This window comes from Mesoplodon densirostris, chromosome 16, assembly GCF_025265405.1.
Source record: "Mesoplodon densirostris isolate mMesDen1 chromosome 16, mMesDen1 primary haplotype, whole genome shotgun sequence".
Taxonomy (NCBI): domain Eukaryota; kingdom Metazoa; phylum Chordata; class Mammalia; order Artiodactyla; family Ziphiidae; genus Mesoplodon; species Mesoplodon densirostris.
In genome coordinates this window covers 25,369,333-25,390,846 of record NC_082676.1, presented here as the reverse complement: position 1 = coordinate 25,390,846, position 21,514 = coordinate 25,369,333, and the positions used below count along the sequence as shown (strand labels likewise).

The 21,514-nt window shown below is 41.4% G+C and overlaps 1 protein-coding gene and 1 long non-coding RNA gene across 2 annotated transcripts in view; one reads left to right on the top strand and one right to left on the bottom strand.

The window, feature by feature from the left end:
* Window positions 1-1,988: 1,988 nt before the first annotated feature.
* EIF2S2 (eukaryotic translation initiation factor 2 subunit beta) lies at window positions 1,989-20,660 on the bottom strand. Its single transcript, XM_060079024.1, has 9 exons — window positions 20,515-20,660; window positions 15,034-15,211; window positions 13,414-13,517; window positions 10,211-10,346; window positions 9,396-9,496; window positions 8,647-8,795; window positions 5,654-5,710; window positions 3,105-3,190; window positions 1,989-2,465 (listed from the first exon to the last, which is right to left on the bottom strand). The coding sequence occupies exons 1-9, from the start codon at window positions 20,527-20,529 to the stop codon at window positions 2,290-2,292; spliced, it is 1,002 nt and encodes a 333-aa protein (XP_059935007.1). The 5' UTR covers window positions 20,530-20,660; the 3' UTR covers window positions 1,989-2,289.
* Window positions 20,661-20,852: 192 nt separating this feature from the next.
* The window catches only part of LOC132476701 (uncharacterized), a 57,983-nt gene continuing 57,321 nt past the window's right edge, over window positions 20,853-21,514 (top strand). Inside the window, exon 1 of the long non-coding RNA XR_009530162.1 lies at window positions 20,853-20,958. This is a non-coding gene — a long non-coding RNA (uncharacterized LOC132476701). The remainder of the gene's footprint in view (window positions 20,959-21,514) is intronic.

The following is a 21,514-nucleotide window of genomic DNA, read 5'->3' as shown; positions in this document are numbered from 1 at the left end:
GCATAACATGAATAGACTCCTTTGCAGTTTTTAAAATTATAAAGATACTAACTTGGAAAAATGTTCCTGATACTGAAAGATTCTATGGTGATAGGATTATGGCAATTAAATTTTTGAAATTATAAATTCATCTTCTCAGTTAGAAAAAGACTATATACCACATACTATAAAGCCCAACTTTTAAAAACACATTGTAAAATCTAATGTTCTGTTCAAATGTGAAAAGTTAGTATTGCCAGGGCAAAGAATCTGGATTGGGGAGGCCAGGTCAGAACTGGGGCCTCACACACCACAGTAGTACTTCTTCCAGGCTGCCCAGCCGAGCATTTTTTCTGAACACTTAGCCTGCAAAATGTTTGGGGGGAGAAGGGGCTACAAGTCTGCATAGTCTATGTTCCTCTTAAAGAAACTCAGATACTAGAACACCTCCTACCACTTACAACCCATAAGCTAGGCACTGCTTGCTCTAGGCATGGGGATACATCAGTGAATGAGCATACTCCCGGCTCTCAGCACCTACAGTGGCCTGAGGGGAAACAACAGTTGACATGCAGTGGGCTGGGACCTCTGAAGTGTAGAGTGAGCCAGGAGATCTTAGGAAAAGCTTAAGCTTTTCTGTAGGTGAGGCTGGGGACAGGTATGGAGTCAAGAGGGTTTTATAAAGACTAGAGATACAACTGCATGTTTATGTGCACTATCTCAAAGAGTTAGGATCATTCCAGAGAATCTGTTTTGAGAATGGAGTTAAGAACTGGAGTTGAAATTGCCAGCCTCTCACCAAACTGTAAAGTCCCATGTCTCCCCACTAAAGAAAAGAACAAAACACACATATATACGCACAAAAGCGCTAATTCCACAAGAGGCACTGATCCTTGCTTTATTCACGCGGTAACATCTGACATTGGGAATTGTGTGGATATAGATACAAAAGAAGGAAGATGAAATCATAAACAGCAGCTGAGTTCATGAGGGCAGTGCTGGCAGCTCAGCCGGGATGTAGTCCCCTCAGGCCCTACCGGGTTGAGGGAATGCTCTGCCCCCTCCACTGCTGCTTGGCCAAGATGCTTTACAACACCTGGCCTACACTTTAAAATTAAGGGTCACAGTGATTAAAAACAACACGGTCAAGACACTCAAGGCTGAGTGACTGCTCCTGGAATAGTCTGGTAACAAGAAAGTGAGGAGCGGCATTATGCCCTTGTCCTTGGCAAGTACGTGCAAGGCAGATCACAGCAGACATGTAAGATGATCTTTTCCCCTGTGCTCAGTGGAGAAATACCTTTTCGGCCAAAACCACAGAAGGCAGAACCAGAAGGAAGCCCCAGAAGCACCACGCAAGCAGTATCACCTCTTAGTTTCTCATGATCACATTCAAAAGCTACTTTAATACAGAAAATAGAAAAAGCATTTGTGGTGGGTCCTTTTCAAATCCAGAACACAAGTTGGGGAGGAAAAAGAAAAGCTTCCTCTAGCATCCTGGTTTGGACTCTCAAAGAGTTCTCTCTACTGCACATGCCACACCACTTCCTCACCAACAGAGGCCCAATGGGGGTTTTTCTTGGAGTGCCAGTTACAAGACACACCCAAAGGCTGTTATCTCTAAACTTCTCTTAGTGGCCAATAAGGAAGAAAATGCTAAGGAAGGTACTTAGCACCTTGTATTCCCTCATGTAGTAACAGCTGGAGGACTTAGCAGTGAGGTAGTGGCAACAATCCTCACATAATGAAAAGAATTCAAGTCTATAAAATCGTTCTCTGGACACTGAAAACAAGCTGTCCTCCCAGACCTCATCCTCCAACCACCCTCTCAGGTGAAGCTGTGTCTACTTCCGGTATACCGGGAAGCTGAGAAGGAACATGGCTACCCAGCTGAAGTTTCTCAGGACTAGGATACAGAGACCTTGCCAGAGCCTAGGCACAAACTGTTCTGCTGAATTCATTAGGCATAATTTTTTTTTATAGAAAAGAAAACTGAAGGACAAACCAAATTGAAAGAATCACTGTTATAATAACTTTAATTTATCTTGCATTTTACAGAAGTCTATGAACGATTTTAAAAAAGCACCGCCTTACCCCATATTTCTCTGACAGTTGTTAAAGTAGGCAATGAGTATGTCAACAGCTTGAGCAACGGCATCTTGCAAGAATTTCAGACCAACCGGCCACACGCCAAAGAACTTGGCAGCTTTTCTATCTTGTTTTTAATACAGTGGTATATCCACTCTGATGGTAAACCTGTCCAGCCAAATCTCCACAACACACTTTGCAACATCAGTGGTGATTAGCAAATTAGTTAGCTTTGGCACGGAGCTGTGCTCGCTTGCCTGTGACAGCCTGGAAGCCAGTTTTGATGCTGGCAACAGAGCATCGAGAATGACAAGTTTCACACTGTAAGAAATAGAGTCGGGTGTCCTTTTGCAGGATTGTGTCCGGTGATCGGCACGTGTGACAGGTGACATATTCCTCTGCAGGAAAAGCAACATAAGGAATTACGCGGTAGCCACAGTGAGCCAGAGGTTTCTTTCTCCTGAAACACTTCTACTGACTGCAAGCCCATGCTGGCACCCAAACCACGAAAGCTTAGCTTAGCTACACTTAGGTATTCTAGGGGTAAGAAAACACAAGCTATCTGATGTGATGCTTCACGTACTTAACAATGGGTTGAAAAAAGACCCCAAATGTCCAAAGCAGCAGTGACACTTGCCAAATGCCTACTCCTGGCTGTGTTTACAGGAGAGCCACTTAGAGAACTTACTAGCTTTCCTAGGTGGGAACAGATCTGCCAAGTTTAAGTGATTAGGAAGGTAACAAAACTGGGTCAGGCCAGGTCTGAGTGCAGACAGATTTCTCTGACTTGGCCTTCAGCCTGGAACCAACCAGCAGCCTTGATCAGCTGGGTCGTCTTAGGAAATCCAAATCCCTCCCCATGACCCCTAATCGGCCACCAAGAGCTACCTCCCACCCCAGCTCCCCCACCACTATCATTTTCCCTCATCTTCTAAGGCCAGCCTTTCCAGCTTCATTAAAAACCAATGGCTGTCCCCCAAAATATTTCAGCCCAATAAGAACATTTCAGAGCGACATGTTAGAAATTATAAACTTACTGATATATCTTCTCAAAACATTTTCTATCTGTTTCTGTTGGAATCTTCCTTTAATTACAAGTTGGTTATTACCATCTATAGAACCACTATGAAAGAAAACAAAAATATCTCCATTATTATTTTTTTTTTTCCCTATAAGGAATCAAATTCCAGGGCCTTTACATTTAATGAACTTAAAATATATTCGGGGCTTCCCTGGTGGCGCAGTGGTTGAGAATCTGCCTGCCGATGCAGGGGACAGGGGTTCGAGCCCTGGTCTGGGAGGATCCCGCATGCCGCGGAGCAACTAGCCCCGTGAGCCACAAATACTGAGCCTGCGCGTCTGGAGCCTGTGCTCCGCAACGAGAGGCCGCGATAGTGAGAGGCCCGTGCACCGCGATGAGGAGTGGCCCCCACTTGCCGCAACTAGAGAAAGCCCTCACACAGAAACGAAGAGCCAACACAGCCATAAATAAATAAATTAAAAATATATATATATATATATATATATATTCAATGGCACAGGATAAGTTCTAGGAGCAGTACTACCTGGTTTCTCAAAATTTATTTTTAATTAAGTAGTTGGTACCTGATGACCCTATTTCCTAACATTAAATTCAATTTTCAATTAAGTTTACAGCAACAAACCTGATTTGTAACTGATTTTAAGTCTAAAACAAATTTATTCCTTAACTGTCTGTGTGATGACCCATTCACCCAACAAAAGGACAATCACACTTTTACTGAATGCATACCACATGCAAAGCAGTGAGGCAGGCTATAAACACATGCAAAGCAGTGAGGTAGGCTATAAATACAAAAAAATATGAAAGGAACTGCAGATATCTTTAAAAATTCTAAGACCAAATCTTTTGATTCAGTCACATACAGCTGATGAACATGTTCTAAAATTGTGGTGATGGTTAACTATGTGAACAAATTAGAAACCATTGGATTGTACATATTTACATGTGTGAATTGTATCTGTAAAGCTGTTACAACCCTCCCCCAAAAGTACAGTTGAAATCACAGGCCTCATATTGTCAATGGTGCTTAAAAAGAAACTTTTTGAAAAGAAGTTGCTGACAAGTACTTTTGAGAAAGCAGAGCTCTCGGCTAGACATCATTTGTTAAAAATTACAAATCACAAAGTGAAACAACAAAATTCAGCCAAGCAGCATTAAATTTATATTTGCTCCATATCTTATTATAAAACTGACTTTTGTAAGAACCTCTCCTGTGATTCTCCTTTAACTCTAAGAGTTTATTATCATCCTGCATGAACTGCAACCCCTAATCTTTAGGCTACAGTGACTTCAATGCTTGATGCAAGAAATTTTTTTCATTCACTGTCAAAAGAAATTGAATTTTCTCAACAACCCTATAATATTTTGCCCACTGACCATAAGTTCACTGGTCACAACTTGTTATAATTTACCTCACCTCTACAAAAACTAAATTATTCTGAGAAGTAGGAAAAACACTACCTTCTACTCCTTCATCAGTTTATACAAGTTAAAAACAATGATTGTAACAAATTTACATTTAAAACAATTCTTCCACAACACAGTCCACATATCTACCACTGGTCAAGTAAATTACTCCTTAACCCCAAAGCAAATACAGCCAATTCCAACAAACTGAGTTTCAAGAGTAGGAAGAGAACAGGACACCTCAGTTATCTCAGTACTGCCAGCAAGGTACAGGATTAAGGCTTTTAAGAGTTTGAGCTCCTGAGAAAGGCAGACCTGAGTTTACATCTTGACTGCAATTAACTAGCTATGTTACCAACCATACAACTTCATTTCACCAAACCTGTTTCCAAATGTGTAAGACAAGGGTAATATTAGTTTCTACTAACAGTTCACATAACTGTTTAAAGATTGAGATGGTACCCAAAAAAGTGCTTGGCATACAATGGGCACTCAATGTCTTAGTCATATTTATTATGCCCTAATTCTGCATTACTTATTTTTAAAGGGACATTCAGCTTCCTAGCACTTATGGCCAAACTAACTGGGATGGGCTCCGTGGGACACTGGCCCTCCCGAATGGTGATGGACTGGCGTGGTGTCTTCAACAGGAGAGCCCTAAAGACAGGGAAGTAACTATTTAATTATGGATACCTGTTTCAATGTTTTTCCCATGCCACTCATCAATTTATAAGCTGTACTTCATCAACAGCCTATTTACAATTTAGAAAATAAATTCTGTCCTAAGAAAATGGCTTCCTCTGAAATCTGGTATTTGCTCCATAAAAAGACCCAAGAATTCCAATTAATGACAGGAAACTCTCTAAACATGGCAGAGCCATGGTGCTCACTCTGGTATACCAACAGTCCTGTTCACAGAGTAGCCAATGTGAACTTTGTTTCCTATTCCCAAGTAACCAACCTCCCATAGAAATGAACAAGTTTTCCACCTTCACTGCCCTAAAAGTTCTTCTGACAATAAAGTGAATGTTTTTTTTTCTAAGCATGTTACATATCTTTTCAAGTTAAGAGAAGTTCTTATGAAATGTCCATTACTACTGTAAGTAACTATATATAGATGTGAATATAGTTTCTTACCTTGTACCCAATTCAGCCAATAAAAATGCAAGGAGATGTTTGGGCTGACGATGTAATCTAAAAAGAAAGTGGAATAATATAAACCTTATCTTTCATGGAAATCTAACCAAACTTCTAAATACTTCACCCTGTTCACTGTTGTAATTTGTTATTACTCAGCTATTAGGTGAATTTTAGCACAGCTCATCAAATTCTGAAATGAAGATAACTGATACCATTTGTTTACATTTCAAAGCCCATAAAACAATATTACATTTTATTTACAAACATATACACATTGGTAAATGTCTATAAACAGGGACAGGAAAGGTAAATACCAACTTCAGAGGATAAAATCTTTTTCTAGGAAGGAAGGTAAAAGGGATCAGAGAAAGATATAAAGATGGCCTTAAACTGTAACTGTAACGCCCTCTTTGTAAAGAAGCAAAAAGGTCAAAATACACCAAATTGAGGCAATGAATACTTGGGTATTTGTTATGCTAATTCCTATATATTTCCTGTTTGCAATTTTTTTATTTAAAAAAAAGGGAAGTATTTCACAGCAGCAAAATAGCAGAAAATTTAAAACAGCTAAAATATTCACCAACTGGGAAGTGGTTAAATAAATTGTGGTACATCCATTCTATCTTGCTTTTAAAATAATACAGGTCTTGGGCTTCCCTGGTGGCGCAGTGGTTGAGAGTCCACCTGCTGATGCAGGGGACACTGGTTCGTGCCCCGGTCCAGGAAGATCCCACATGCCACGGAGCGGCTGGGCCCATGAGCCATGGCCGCTGAGCCTGCACATCCGGAGCCTGTGCTCCGCAACGGGAGAGGCCACAACAGTGAGAGGCCCGCGTACCGCAAAAAAAAAAAAAAAAAATTAATAATAATAATAATAATACAGGTCTCTAAATACCAAAAAAACAAAAAGATGTATCCACATAAAATGAAAAAAGCAAATACAGAGCAAGGCCACTCAGTATTTCACTTTTTAATTCTATTCATTTGGCACTGTTTGAGCTTGTTCCAATAAATAGATATTACTATTACAATTTTTAAAAGTTATTTTTAAAAAGTTACAATTTTAAAAAGTTATTTTTTCCCAAAAATGTAATGAGTAAGGGTTGGTGAAAATATAATAGAACAGGTGGACACTTAGGTTGCTACTGAGAGTATAAACTGGTATAAACTTGTTGGAAAGCAACTTGCCAATGTTTGCCATAGAAATGTCCATTCCTTGTGACTAGGCAATTCCATTTTGGGAATTTTTGCCCTAAGGCTCTATTCTGAGTTCTGCTGAGATATGTGTATAAGGATGTTTCCTAAAGCTCTGCCTCTGATAATGAAAAATTGGGAGCAACAATGTGCAACTAATGAACTGTCAGAATATGTTGTATAGGGACTTGCCTGGTGGCACAGTGGTTAAGAATCCTCCTGCCAATGCAGGGGACACAGGTTCTATCCCTGGTCCGGGAAGATCCCACATGCCATGGAGCAACCAAGCCCATGTGCCACAACCACTGAGCCTGCACTCTAGAGCCTGCGGAGCCACAACTACTGAAGCCCACGCGCCTAGAGCCCCTGCTACGCTACAAGAGAAGCCACCTCAATGAGACGGCCATGCACCACAATGAAGAGTAGCCCCCACTTGCTGCAACTAGAGAAAAGTGCATGCGCAGCAACGAAGACCCAATGCAGCCATAAATAAATAAATAAAATATTTAAAGCCTTGTGCTTCAAAGGATGGCACGGAAGTGAAAAGACAATCCATACAATGGGAGAAAAAAATTTATCTATATATATAAAAAAATATGTTGTGTAACTCCTAAAAACATTTAAAAGACTATTTAATGATAAGGGTAAAAATTTCACAATATATTAAGAGAAAAATATGTTAAAAACCAGTATAGGGCCTCCCTGGTGGCGCAAGTGGTTGAGAGTCCGCCTGCCGATGCAGGGGATACAGGTTCGTGCCCCGGTCTGGGAGGATCCCATATGCCGCGGAGCGGCTGGGCCCGTGAGCCATGGCCGCTGAGCCTGCGCGTCCGGAGCCTGTGCTCCGCAACGGGAGAGGCCACAACAGTGAGAGGCCCCCATACCGCAAAAAAAAAAAAAAAAAACCAGTATAATACCAATTTATTTAAAAATATGTAGATGCATAAAAGTAGCAAAACAAAAACATTAAACTATGATTACCTATCTCTTAATGGTGGATTTACAGATGACTTTTTTTTCTTTAGTAGGTCTATATTTTCTTATTTTTCTATAATTAGCATATACTACTATCGCCATCAGCAAAAGTCTAAAACCTTTTAAGTCATGCCTAAGCAATGAAAACAAGTGGTTACTCTGGGCAGGGAATTTTTAGTGATTACATTTTCTTTGTTTACTGTTGTTTTCCCTTTTATCTGCAACAAGCATGTATCACTTATGAAACAAAAAGAACAGAAGATAAGGTCAGTTGCCCTAAGGAACCTGCCAGAAAAGGTATAGCTGAGGAGCTTTGAGAAGAGCCAGCCCCAGACAGTGACCTGGGGGTGAGACAGGCATGGAATGCGATGGTAATTAAGAAAGTCAAAATCTCATCAACTGTGTCTTGGCAATAACCATCCAAGGAAGAAGCACATTAAATTCAGCTGCTTTCCCAAAGCTCACTGCTTGTACTTGCTTGGCAGGCCCACCCCAGGCTGATGAGCTTTTCCACCTCCCTGGGCTCTCCAGGTCCCCGTCTAAGGACTACAGTCAGCCTTCTTACTCTTCACTCCATCTGGTTAGGATCCTCTCATGAGTCAGCATGACTGGGCTTCTCTCACTTCTGGATGCCCAATAAAACAAGCCTAAAGACCTGTGAATCGAAAGAACTGACGGACTTGAACTGTGACCTCCCTCAACCCAATCGTGACACCTGTGCATTCTTTCTACTTTTAATAAAGTCCACAATAAGCATATTTAACATACACTCCACTGAGAATCTAGCATTTGGGATGGAGACTCTGCATTAACCAACTTACAATTTACAGATATCTGTAAAGTTGACAAAAGAAGTTTTCTTGGTTCCTACTCGGACGACCTGTGGAGGTTTCATGACAAATTTCCTTTTCTCTCCAGCAACCATATCTGGATTCTTTTCCCTCATGATGTTGAACACTCGATTCAGTAGCTATAGAGATAAAGTGGTATTCATGTACAGTCTTATTAATAGGAGGAGTATAACGTTCCCACTTGAGTCATTGTGCTTTTCCTTTGAACAGAACAAACCTTACTTTTTACTAAATGTACACACACATCACATGTTCTGGGAGCTCCCTGAAAGCAAGACTCAATTCTCAACCAGGAACTGGTCCATTATGGATGTTTAATAGTTCCTTGTTTAAAGTTAAAGGAATGAACAAGCCCAATTCTGTTTCTGTGGGAAAGTATATGGTACCTGGAGAAGTAAAATTCAGACTACCCTGAACAAGCAAACCCCAGACTACTATGGCCCCCTATTAGCCACTCCCTCTCCCTACTGTCCCTCTTCAGTGGGGCTCCAATGACCCCAGAAGTTCATGGATTCAGATGGAACAGTGAGTACTATAATGACTGCCAATTGTGGACAGCCTGCCCCAAACGTCGGCATCAGGCAGTGCGACCTCTCTGGGTCTGTTTCATTATCAACCTATACTTCAATGGCTCTTTCAATTCAGGGAACATTTATCCTGCTTTTGTTTAGAGTTCTACTGAACAGTTTAGCCCCCTTTCATAACAGAATTTGTCTTACCTCCTCATATGTGTAGTCTCTTTCTGAACCTGCCCAAGCAGGGCCTGTCTGGTTACTGAATGAGATACCATCATCTTTTTTGCTGTCTTCATCTTCTAAAGCTACAGATAACAAAGACTGTAAGAATGAGGGGTAGAGCCTGATACAATAACAAAAAGGGGAGAAGGGAGAAGCAGATCTAGAGAAATGAAAGCTTCAAAGACATGTCTTCCTTCCCACAACTGCATTCACAACAGCCTCAAGCATAAAGGCAGCAAGGCTTACAACCCCATATTCCTTAAGGGGATGTTACGATTTTCATAAACCACCCTTAATAGAGACCTCTCTAGGGATGTGTGGTAATACAGACACATTGAACTGTTTCTTGATTTAACAAACGTAAGATAAAACAATGCACTGGGATAATTAGAGGAAAAAAATGTCCAATTGTTTTGAAGCACTTAAGAAACATATACATCCATAAAAACCCATCTGCTGACTATACTAAAGTTCTCTAAAGCAGCTATAGCACTTAGAAGCTAATAAACAGCACTTTTAACAATATAGTAAAAGATTTTTTAAACATTTAAAATTCCGTTACAGTAATTGTCCCAATAGTCTAAATCAGTATGTTTTAATGTAATCACAATTGCCAAGTTCTTCCCCCATGAAGTCTTTTAAACTGTCATTATGAAGTTAGATTCTGTTTCCTTTTAGCTTCCATTATTAGGCAGTGGAAATAAGGGGCAAGAAAAAATAAATAAGGAGGCCACCCATGGAAGAGACTAGGCCAAAGGCTTGTGTAGCCTAGAAATGAGCTAAGCTCCCAATATTACCTTCATCTTTCTCTAGTATTTCATCCTCATCTGGGAACTTGACATTCTTCTTTTTCTTCTTTTTATTGCCAAGCATAATGTCAAGGTCATCCTCTGGTTCAGCTGGTTCTTGAACATCACTTTCAATCTTAAGGTCCTAAGAAAGTGAGATAAGAGTCTCAACATTTTGCTACTAGGATTATTATTTTTTTTAAATGATATGGGCTGACATGGTTTTGGAGGAAAAAAGATATTAAATATTCAAAACTGAAGTTACAGATCAGAACTCTCTCTCACAGGTGAACCAAACTGGTTCAGAGTCTGTCATTTAAACTGGAAAAATTTTAAGACACTTTTGTGGGACCTTTTCCTTTCTTTTATCCATCAGCCTTGGGATCTTACTATAATTATTGTCCATGTTTTTAAACCAGGCCACTGTCAGAATCAAAGAAACAAAGATTCTTAAATCTTCTCAGTGACAACCTTCAGCAGGAATGGGGTTCAGGAATGTTTTAAATAAGTTTCTAAGTATTCTGATGCAGTTCGTAAGAGGGTTTTTTTTTTCCTTCTGACACCAAATATGTGATGTTTTTCCACCTCAATTCTCCAACTCTCTGACACTAACTAGGTGACCTACAATTCAATGCAGTTCTAACACTACCCAGAGTTAGTGACAAACTTCATGGGTTTAAGGGCTCAGTCGCATAAGACTGTCTTCATTTCAGAGGCCAGGTACAAGTATAGAGTCCCCAGGTTTCCAATACATACGTCCTACTTCAAATTCAGAGGTTCCCACACACCCCTGGTTCAATAATTTGCTAGGAGGACTCAAAGAATTCAGGAAAACACCTTACTTAACTATTACTTTATTATATTATATATATATATATATACAATATTATAAAGGATATGCTCAGAAATAGCCAAATGGAAGACATGCATAGAGCAAGGAAAGGGAGGCAGGAATGCAGTGCTTCCATGCTCTCTTCAAGTATACCACTCTCCCAACACCCCAGTGTGGTCACCAATCCTGAAGCTCTCCAAACCCCACTGTTTAAAGGTTTTTTATGGAGCTCACCCATGAAAGAAACCCATGAAAGGTTTTTTGTGGAGGCTTCATTATGCAGGTATGATTGATGAAATCACTGGCTCTTGGTGACCGAACTCATATCTAGAGATTCCAAGAGTCTTAGGAGCTATGTGCCAGGAACAGGGACAAAGACCAAATATTTTTTTTTATACCACAGCCAGCCTGGCACCAGACTGTGAGGAGGTCTTTGGGCATCACTTCAATAGATGAAACCATGAAAGAGGGAGAAGGCAGAACCCACGGAGAATTAGGGTCCTATGATGAATGGATAGAGACAAGGTAAAGCTTGATCCCAAGATTAGCTGCTATAGTCATGGATGTAAATAGGGCATAACCTTGAAATGAGACATAAAAAACCCCAGAAGAGCAGAAAGGGCCAGTTTCAGTCTCCAGCCTTCTAATCTCACCTCCTTTCACCAGTGTATCCAACTCCCTGCCCTGAAGTGTGCCATCCACATTACCCATCAATATCTATTTTTGTGCACCTACATCCTGAACTACTCTGTAAATGGCTATAGTAATTTTAGAAATCTGATCAGCAGCAAAGTTGGAATAGCCGGGAGGAAATGAAGCTCAGCCTTGAGATGCCAAATCCAGCTGTGTCGTCTAAGTGCCACTTTTGGCCATCAAAGACCAATCAGCCCATGTGTATTAGCTGGATAACACCAGGCAAGAAACCTGATACTAACCTAGTCTCTAATAAGATGACAGTCAGTAAATGAGAAACTCAGACATGCTAAATATAAATTAGCACACATCAGCCAGCTTCTAGTCCTATATTATTATTTATTTTATCCCAGTAAGATCTATTTTCAACCTGAGGCTAAGACCCAGTGAAAGGTAGAGAATAATAGCACATAGTGTTTTTGAAGATTTTTCAAAAGCCCTGTGGTGCTCTGAAAATTCAGGGGGAGAGTAACCCAAGATCTTAAAAACACTTCAGCCTCAAGTTAATGCCCATGTCTTGCCTGACAAGAGTACTTATAACCTCTTACGTTATGACTTCAGTAGCAGAGAAAAAAGTATCCAAGCACTAAATTAGAGCTTATAAGTGGCTCTTCAGGACAAAAGCTACTAGAGAAATTTGTTAAGCAAGACTTTCTGTGGCACATCTCTGATGTGTCACCTTGTTACCCAGGATATTTATACCTCACTCATTCAACATAATTTGAGCATTTCTCTTTATCAATTTCCTTATAACAGCAGGAAGAGAAGAAAATCCCCAAACAGGGAGAGAGTAGGATAAATCCAGATAAAATAATCTTGTTCTAAAGAACTCTAAATTATCCCTGAACCTCCAAAAACAGGAAAAATATCTTATTTGTTTCAGTACCCTAACAATTAGCACACAATGCCTGACTCACTATCATCATTAACACATATTTGCTGAATTAACCAAGTCATTAAAATTGTGACATTGTTTCCAAAACTCAATGAATTACTGCTATGTGTGGGATACACCTTATTTACTTGAATTTGAGCAAATAAATAATTTACCAAAGAAAAATTTGGGTAAAGGGCACAAAAGGGGACAACTTAGTGCATGTGTATGTGTATTCTCACTCTTTCTCTCTCATACTTCTGAGATATTTATATTAGAAATCAATCCAGTAATAAGACAATTACAGGGCCTCAAGTCCCCCTACAAGACCAGAGAACTCCACAAAACCAACCTGAGTGCTCTGGTTCTCCTACAGGCTATAAAATCATCAGCCACCAACCACCACAGGCTGGGGTTCATTCTTTGCTGCTCAGAAGAATACACATAAATTTGTGTATCCTCAACATGCTACCAGAAGTTTAACAGAAGAAACTATATTTGCTCTATCGGATTTCTCACAGAAATCTCTCTCCTCAGCCAATCTCAGTATGATTAATGACAAGTGGCATTTTGTAATCATCTTAGTGGCACACAATACAATGTGTAAAACCTAACTTTACATTCCTTTGAACCATCATCCCTTTAAGATATCTAGTCAGACAAAAATCCCAAGAAACTGATCTTAACAGTGGTGACTAAATACTTAATAACAAAAGCAAAACTAGTAAGAGATGAGACAAACAGGGAGAAACATCAGCCACTAGCAACCTTTCAAGGGGTCAAATTTTACCTTCAATAAGAAAGCAATACTACCTTTACACCTTCTTCAGCTTCATCAATATCAAATATCTTTTTTGTTTTTTTCTTCTTTTTCTTCTGATTAAAGAAGTTCAAGTCATCTAGATCATCAGAAGCATCTAAAAAGATAATTGAGATTATCAATTATTAATAGCAGAAGGTGAAGCATTAAATTATGAGTTAAACCAATGTTTCAGCTATTAATCGATCAAGTCACCAGAATAGCGAGATTGGTATTAATTAGCACAGTAATTCCTCCACAACCACAAAGGTTAGGGTTCTGAAAACACAATGGCAGGTCAACTCAAAGCTTTCTAGGAAAAATCTGGTTAGGGGACCATGTTGGGAATATTTATTTAGTAATCTGACCATATGATGCCTCATTGTTCCCAAGTCAAAGTCAGGGTTCTAACATAATTTCCAAGGCTCTCCAGCTTTATCTCTCTACTTCTGCTACTCTCTCATCTCCGACACCTTAATTCCTAGTTCCAGCTCAACTGAACTACCTCCACTTCTTAGTGAAGTATGTGTCTCTCACCTTCAAGCCGTCCTATGGGCCCTCCCACACAGCTCTTACTTTCATCTCACAGGATCTTTGTTAGGAGTTACTTCCATCAAGAAGTCTTCTCTAAGCCTATCCCTCCTGTTCCCCAACTGGGTTAGGTGTCCCCTAGGTGCTTTGATAGTACCTTCTATTACTTCAACAGAGGTGCTTACCAGCTGCTTGTCTGTCTCGCAATGAGATACTAAGGGGCTATGCCTTTCTCACCTAAATCCCAGAGCCTAGCTCAACAAGTTATTCAATCAATCAATCAACAAAGGGCCTTATAAAGTATTTCACATTCATTAAAATGAGGCTACAATATGAATAAAATGAAATTTTATCCACCATTAGTGAGTAATAATGGGTTTGGTTCAATAAGTTTTCCATTTGTTGTGCCCTATTGTACACTAGAAATATTTTTAAATGACCCTACTACGAAGTTTTTCAAGAGCTATTTATGAATTAATTTTGTCTTAAGAAAAGAATGATTTACTTTCCAAGTTTGTTTTAAACATGTATAAGATGCTTAGCACATGGTAGATGCTCAATGAATGTTAATTTTCTTTATCCCTAGTACAGTGTCTTCTATTCAATAGGCATAAATATGTTTACTTAATCATTTATTTCTAATTGTCAAATGCTGTCTGTGTTAGAGCACAGAGTGAATAACTCATGCTGGTGTCTAAACCCAAATATTTTAGGCTGTAATTTTAGTCTCTTCTGTATGTTTTCAAACTTGTTAAGACACAAAACTGTTTATCTTGGTCCCATTTCTGTCTGCCTACACTCAAATACAACCACCATTAAAACTGGAAAAGAGACATCCCGAAAGGCTAGACTAGAAAAACCAGCCCTGGAGTAACAAAGTTTTGTCATCTCTGTCTTCTGGATTCAGTGGAATTTTCCCTGAAACAAGTCTATCAGAAATCTGGCAAGGTCTCATGCACACAGACCGCTGATGGCCTCAGCTTCACTGTAACAGATAGCCTCTCAGGCTGAGAGGCCACTGTGTGCACAAAATCCAAAACACACTGATGGAAGAGAACCAGGTCTCCCAGGACAACAGTGACTCTCTCATGTCTGCCACTTACCTTTTTTCCTACTGTCCTCTTCATCGGCTTCTACATCTTTGTCCTCAGTTGGCTCTGGCTCCACTTCTTTTGTTTCTGAGGGCTGGGTTTCTTCTGTCTGGGCATCCCCTTCCTCATCTAACATAAAAGGCTTCTTCTTCTTCTTTTTCTTCTTGCTCATGGTAGGATCAAAAATCATCTGTTTAAAAGATAATAAAAAAGAAAAGGGGACCACGTGATTATTTTTAATGATACTCACATTCCAAGTATGCTGTATTCTCAAAAGGCATACTCTTAAAAGAAAGAATATTTGACGCATTAAAGTATCTAAAAGGATTTTACAAAAAAAAAGAAAAAAAATACACACACACACACACACACACACATACACACGCAACCTTCCTTATACTATTAAAAGTCGAGGGGGGTGGGCTTCCCTGGTGGTGCAGTGGTTGAGAGTCCGCCTGCCGATGCAGGGGACACGGGTTCGTGCCCCGGTCCGGGAAGATCCCACATGCCTCGAAGCAGCTGGGACCGTGAGCCATGGCCGCTGAGCCTGTGCGTCCGGAGCCTGTGCTCCGCAATGGGAGAGGCCACAACAGTGAGAGGGCCGCGTACCGCAAAAAAAAAAAAAAAAAAAAAAAATGTCGAGGGGGTGCTTCCCCAAAACATATGTATATGTCTTTTAATTTAAAATTATCACAAGATAACAGAATTTAGGAAAGGGATCTTAGCAATAACCCATGCTTCACCCCTCGCTTTATGAATGAGAAAACCAACGCCTAGACAAGTCATACGTGTTTTATTTAAGGTTGGTAACCTGGGGTTGCTATAGCAGGAGACTTGAACTGATAAAAAAAAAACTTAAAAATATTTTTTATCCTGAAACTCAGACAAGCCTTTAAGGAAATCCATCAGCAGCCTTTCATGTAGCAAATCTCTGAGTAAAAGAAACTTCTATACAACCTTTTACTCTGCTTTTTGTTTCTGGAACATTAAAAAATACAGATAAAGTGTTTAAAAGCACAAGTCTAGAACCTAACTGATTGAATTCAAATCCTGACTCTGGTTCTTACTTTTGTTACCCCAGGTAAGTTCTTGCCCTCTCCTTGCCTCAGCTGTAAAATGGAGATCAGTAGCAGAAACAAAACCAAATCTCACGAGGTTATTAGGAGGACTAAATAAGTAAATAAATATAAAACACTTGGCGCAGTGCCTGGCACAAAAGTACTCAATAAATGTTAGCAATTATTATACAATTTATATAATGCTTTACAGTTGACAAAACATGGTATCTCTTGATTCCTATCACTGAAATTTCATCAACTCAGGGTGATCTAATTTCCACGACATATCATGAAACTCAAAAAAATTCCCAAAACTGATTCTGATTAACTTAAATTCCTTTATGTCCCAAGTACACTGAAGAAACTGAGCTACACTGAAACCAAACTATGGTCTGTAATAAGGTAGGGTAGTATAAGTATCGTCCTCACCCAATAGAGAAGGATTTGCAAGACATTCTGGAAATTGATACAGCCTCATTTCAAAGTTATCCCCTCCAACCTTAAGAAGGCTCTAATTGTATAAATGAGTAATTCTGAAAAGTAGTCAGCCTGAGGAACATAATCTGGCAAACTTAGAGAAGAGGATAGAAGAGCCAGGAGGAAGGAGTTCCCCACTGCTGACCTACTGGGTCTTGAGTCACCCTACATGGAGTGCTGTAATCTGTTCCAGGGAAGAAGCTATAATTCATCCTTATTCCTGAAATATGGAGGTTTGGCAAAAGGACAGACAACACTCCAGGCACTATAAATTTGGTTGTCTGGCAGGGCTTACAATTCACTTATTGCATTTTTTTCAAGTATCAAGTTCCCTAGAATATTAATTATCTTTTAACTATTATTCAGCAAGACAGACTAAAGGTAAGGGGGATCCTAAAATCATCAAAGGACATCCTCACAACCGCCGTTATGCTCTGAAAAACATTCATATAGGTCCACAGGGAAACAGTATGGTTGTAGCCTTGTAAAGGGTTATAAACATGAAAGAACTGTACACTGAAGTAATTAACACCTCTCTCAATTACTCTCTCTGGATACTTAAGACATAAACTCATTGCCTCATTTTATTCACACCACTCAACAAAATCAGACTTTAAAAATATGGAAAGAGGGATTCCAAAATAGTGCCCAAAGCAGACCTCCCCCAAACCACAAGGTCACATCAGTCTTAACTTTAAAAATGTGGTTTTGGGGACTTCCCTGGTGGTCCAGTGGTAAAGAATCCACCTTACAACGCAGGGGACGTGGGGATCGGGGAACTAAGATCCCACATGCTGCAGAGGCCCGCGCGAAAACTACTGAGCTCGCACACCTCAACTAGAGCCTGCGTGCTGCAAATTACAGAGCCCATGAGCTCTGGAACCCGGGCACCACAGCTACAGAAGAGAAAACCCAACACCACAACTAGAGAGAAGCCCGCGTGCCACAATGAAAGATTCCACATGCCTCAATGAAGATCCCGCATGCGGCAACTAAGACCTGATGCAGCCAAAAATAAAATAAATAAATAATAAATAAATCTTTTTTTTAAATGTATTTTTTTAAGACTTTCATATCTGACTTAACAAATTATCACAGTCCATATGTGTTGTTTATGAAACTAGCTGGGATGTGAGACGCAAATAGTTGCTCACAGTACACTTATGGAAAAGCACAGACTCTTTTGGGCTTTCTTTTTTTTAACTCTAGATAGAAAAAAGCCTTCAAAAGTTTTCTCTTTTCAACTTCCCACACTGGGTTGGGTTGAAGAAAGTGAGGAAAAGGGACAGCAGCAAAAATTACCCTGACAATAACCTAAAGTGCTTCAGCAAGTTGGAAGCCTACTCCCATCTATCATACCTTACTCAGGATGTTAACTTTAAGGCCACAGCACACCCGACCCAGAAGGCAGGAATGAGTTACAAAAGCACCCAGAGAAGCAAGGTGAGCAGAACAAATGCTCTGAACAAATGTGTCGTCATCTCTAGGTGATAGGATTCTGGGAGATTTTTATTTCTCTTTTTATTCTTCTGTTTTGTATACGTCATACAACACATATTCCATTTTTAATCAGTTTCTTTTGTAAAACACCTTACTATGTTGTGTGAAAACCTGACGTTCCGGTACTTTGTGAATGGGGCCTAGTAATAAGCAATAATCTTAGCTATTGACAGCACTTTAATGCCTGCAGATTAGGGAATTTTTCCTCACAAGGCAGCACTCATATTTCTAGAATACTGCTTTTTAGAGGTCATGGTTCCACTAGTTTAAAAGAGATTATGTTATTTGAGTTTTGGGCTTACTTGACAGGTTTAAAAGGAAGTGTGTGCAGTTTATGACAACTATACATTAAAAAACTATTAAAAGAAAAAAAGGAAATGTGAAAAAAGAAATAAATTACTTTTTAATAGTAGGTTCTTTAACGCTCTATCTTGGCTACCAGGCAGGACTACTTCCACTGTAGGGAATCCCTCACAGTTTATAAATCATTTCTATGTACAGATTTTCACTCAATCCTTACAAGTCTGTAAAGTAGCCAGAAGTTAAGGATCGGCCTAAGAAAACTTATCTATCCATCAGTATTAAAGGAACCAGAACCTGCACATACCTTCAGAGTGGAAGCCAAAGGCAGGATTCTAGTCATACTAACTTGCTGTGTGATCTTGGGCAACTTAACCTCCCTGAGCCCTAATTTCCTGTTTACAAAATGGACTGGTAGATCTGAGAAATGCAAAGCTGCTTAATACTTTACGGGCTTCCAAAGTCCTCTGCTGGAATGCTAGTTCTGATATCTCTGCTTGACGAAATCCTTTTCACCCTTCAGTAATATTCCACTTCCTTCGACATATGATCCCACTGCTAAAACTGAACCCTCCAGCCCTCCAAATCGCTGTTAATGGCTCTATTTCTACCTCCTATACCAACTAGTAGTAAATCTCTTACAACACTTGCAAGTACTTTACCATAGAAAACCAAACACAGAATAGCACCCCAGATAACTTTGCACTAGATAGGTACTTTATTTGTTAAAGGTTATGAAAAGCTTAGAAAATGGGTAGAAACAAAACAAGCAAGAGACACTGCCACTCTCCGAACTTTTGAAATACAGTGGCCTACAGCAATGTCTACCATGACCTCCAAGCAAGAACGACTCACCTCCCTTAGACTCAGTTTCCTTCCTAAGAGAGCAAGACCCTCCTAGTCACCTAAATGGAGATTTGGAATTCTGCCACTGGCTCAGCCACTTACTATTTATTTGATCATGGGCATTATACAACTCTCTAAAAGCCTCGGTTTTCTCAATTCTAAAATGGGCATAACAATACCCACCTTAAAGGGTTGTCATGAGAATCAAATGAGAGCTCAGAATCCCCTCCAGAATAAAATCCAAATTCCTTAACTTGGTCTTCAAATCCCTCCATGAACTAGCTACTACCTATATTTCAAGGGATTAACTCTAACCAAATTGGATAATATTCTACCCCCTTGCCCTGGATCAGGCCTTCCCACTACTTGAGGAAATTCAAAGCATTTCCAGGGTCTACCTCAAAAGCCAAAGCTCGAAAAAGCCTCGAATTTTTCTCTTCTCTCCGAGGCACTATTGGCCAAGCACTCGAATGTTTACAGAAATTAATTATAAATTCAAAGGTTTTTTTCTGGTGGGGAGAGCTGGCCGGTAAGCGGTAGCTCTCCCCGCAGTGTTTATACCTACGGATATCACTTAAAGTCAAATTTCATTTTAAGTCGTCTGGTTTTAAATAAACTGGGATAAATCTGGCCAAAAGGGGATTTGAGGAAATTTGCTGAGGTACAAGCACGACAGTAGAAAAAGACCCAGGCATCTTTGCAGCTCAGACTTCCCGCTGACGTCGCTGAGAGCTCTGCTAAGGAAGGCTCAGGGACTCCCGCCCTAAAACTTCCCGAAAAGGGTAATCACTTTTTCAGGCTGAAGGATCTTTTCCTCTCGTCCTATCCCCCTCTACATGAGAACAAGGGTGGGTGCCGGGCAGGACAAGCCAGCCTGTAAAGTTTTAAACTAGAGCGCTCCACCGGAGCCAAGAGACGCTCCTCTAGGCACCACCAGCGCCCAGAGAGTGAGAGTTAGAGCTGCACCGTCAAATCGAAAGGAATGCAGGGGCCGCCTGCCCCAATCTCGTTCAGCTGGGGCATTAACCGGGCATTCAAGCTCTCTTCTGGAGGGCGACTCAACGTGCTCTCCATTCCAGAAACGCCGGCCACGGGAGGACGCCGGCCTCAGCGCCGCCGCCCTGAGGAGAGCGGGGCACGGCCAAGCCGCGGCTCCGGAGCCCTCGCCGGCTCTGCCGCTCCGCGTAGCCTAGGCCCGGCTGCCCCACATGGCGGCGACCGGCCGCTAGGCCGCAGGCCCAGTCTCCCACACTGGGGTGGGTCTGTCTCACTGCCTCCGTCCCTAGACCTAGCGCCAGCCTCAGGCCCTCACCTCGTCCCCGGACATGGCTGCGGCTCGAGTGGGCTCGGCACGGACGGAAAGTCTGACAGGTCAGCCCCAGGCCCAGGTTTCAGCGAAGCTCCTGCCGACACCTCTCCCACCACCGCACTAAGCTCTTGCATCAGCGAAAGGGAACAACACCCCGCCCTCTCTTCCCAAGAGTTAGAAATGCGCCTGCGCAGAGACCGCCAAGGCGCAGGCGCGCGGCGAAGCCGACCTAGCGCGCTCCGACTGGCGCGAGTTACCAGGCGACGCCGCGGCGACAGGCAAGCCGGGACTTGTAGTCCGCCTAGAAGAGGCGGGCGCTAGCGCGGCGGCCGCTCAGAGACGAAGCCGGCACGGGAGGTTCGATTTTGCCGGGGGCTGAACTTACCTCAGCTTTTGGAGGCGTGGAGAACTCGCGCTGTTCTGCGTCTCTTGCGGAGTGAATTCGAGGTGGTTTCTCCTGGGTTAGGGTGGTGGGTAAGGCACTCAGTAATATGAGCCCGTCGGGGCTTGTTTCCCTGCTGCTCCCTCCACCGTGCCCCATTGGGGTTTTCTAGTGTTTCAGGAACTCGAAGTTGGAGCTAGAGGCGCACACCTCACTAAAGGGTTTTACTTCACGAGAAATTTAACTCAACAGGCTGGATTTCAACTTGGGAGGTCGGCTTCTCCCTGTAGACGGGAGAGGAGACGTCCCCTGAGGAGAAGCGGCCTGGCAGGAGGCATTCTGTCGGGAAACCTCGAAATCCTTGTTTGTGAAGTCTTTGCTTGAATGCTGCGGGTGCAATTCCCCTTGAGGCATGATGATATAGCAGTTACCCTTTAGGGGGCTCTCACTATTGTCAATGCCCTCCAGCCAAATACCACCGAGATCACCTGTCTAGTTGAACACAGCTGGGCTTGGACTTCCCTGGTAGTCCAGTGGTTAAGAATCTGCCTGCCAATCCAGGAGACATGGGTTCGAGCCCTGGTCCGGGAAGATCCCACATGCTGCAGAGCAACTAAGCCT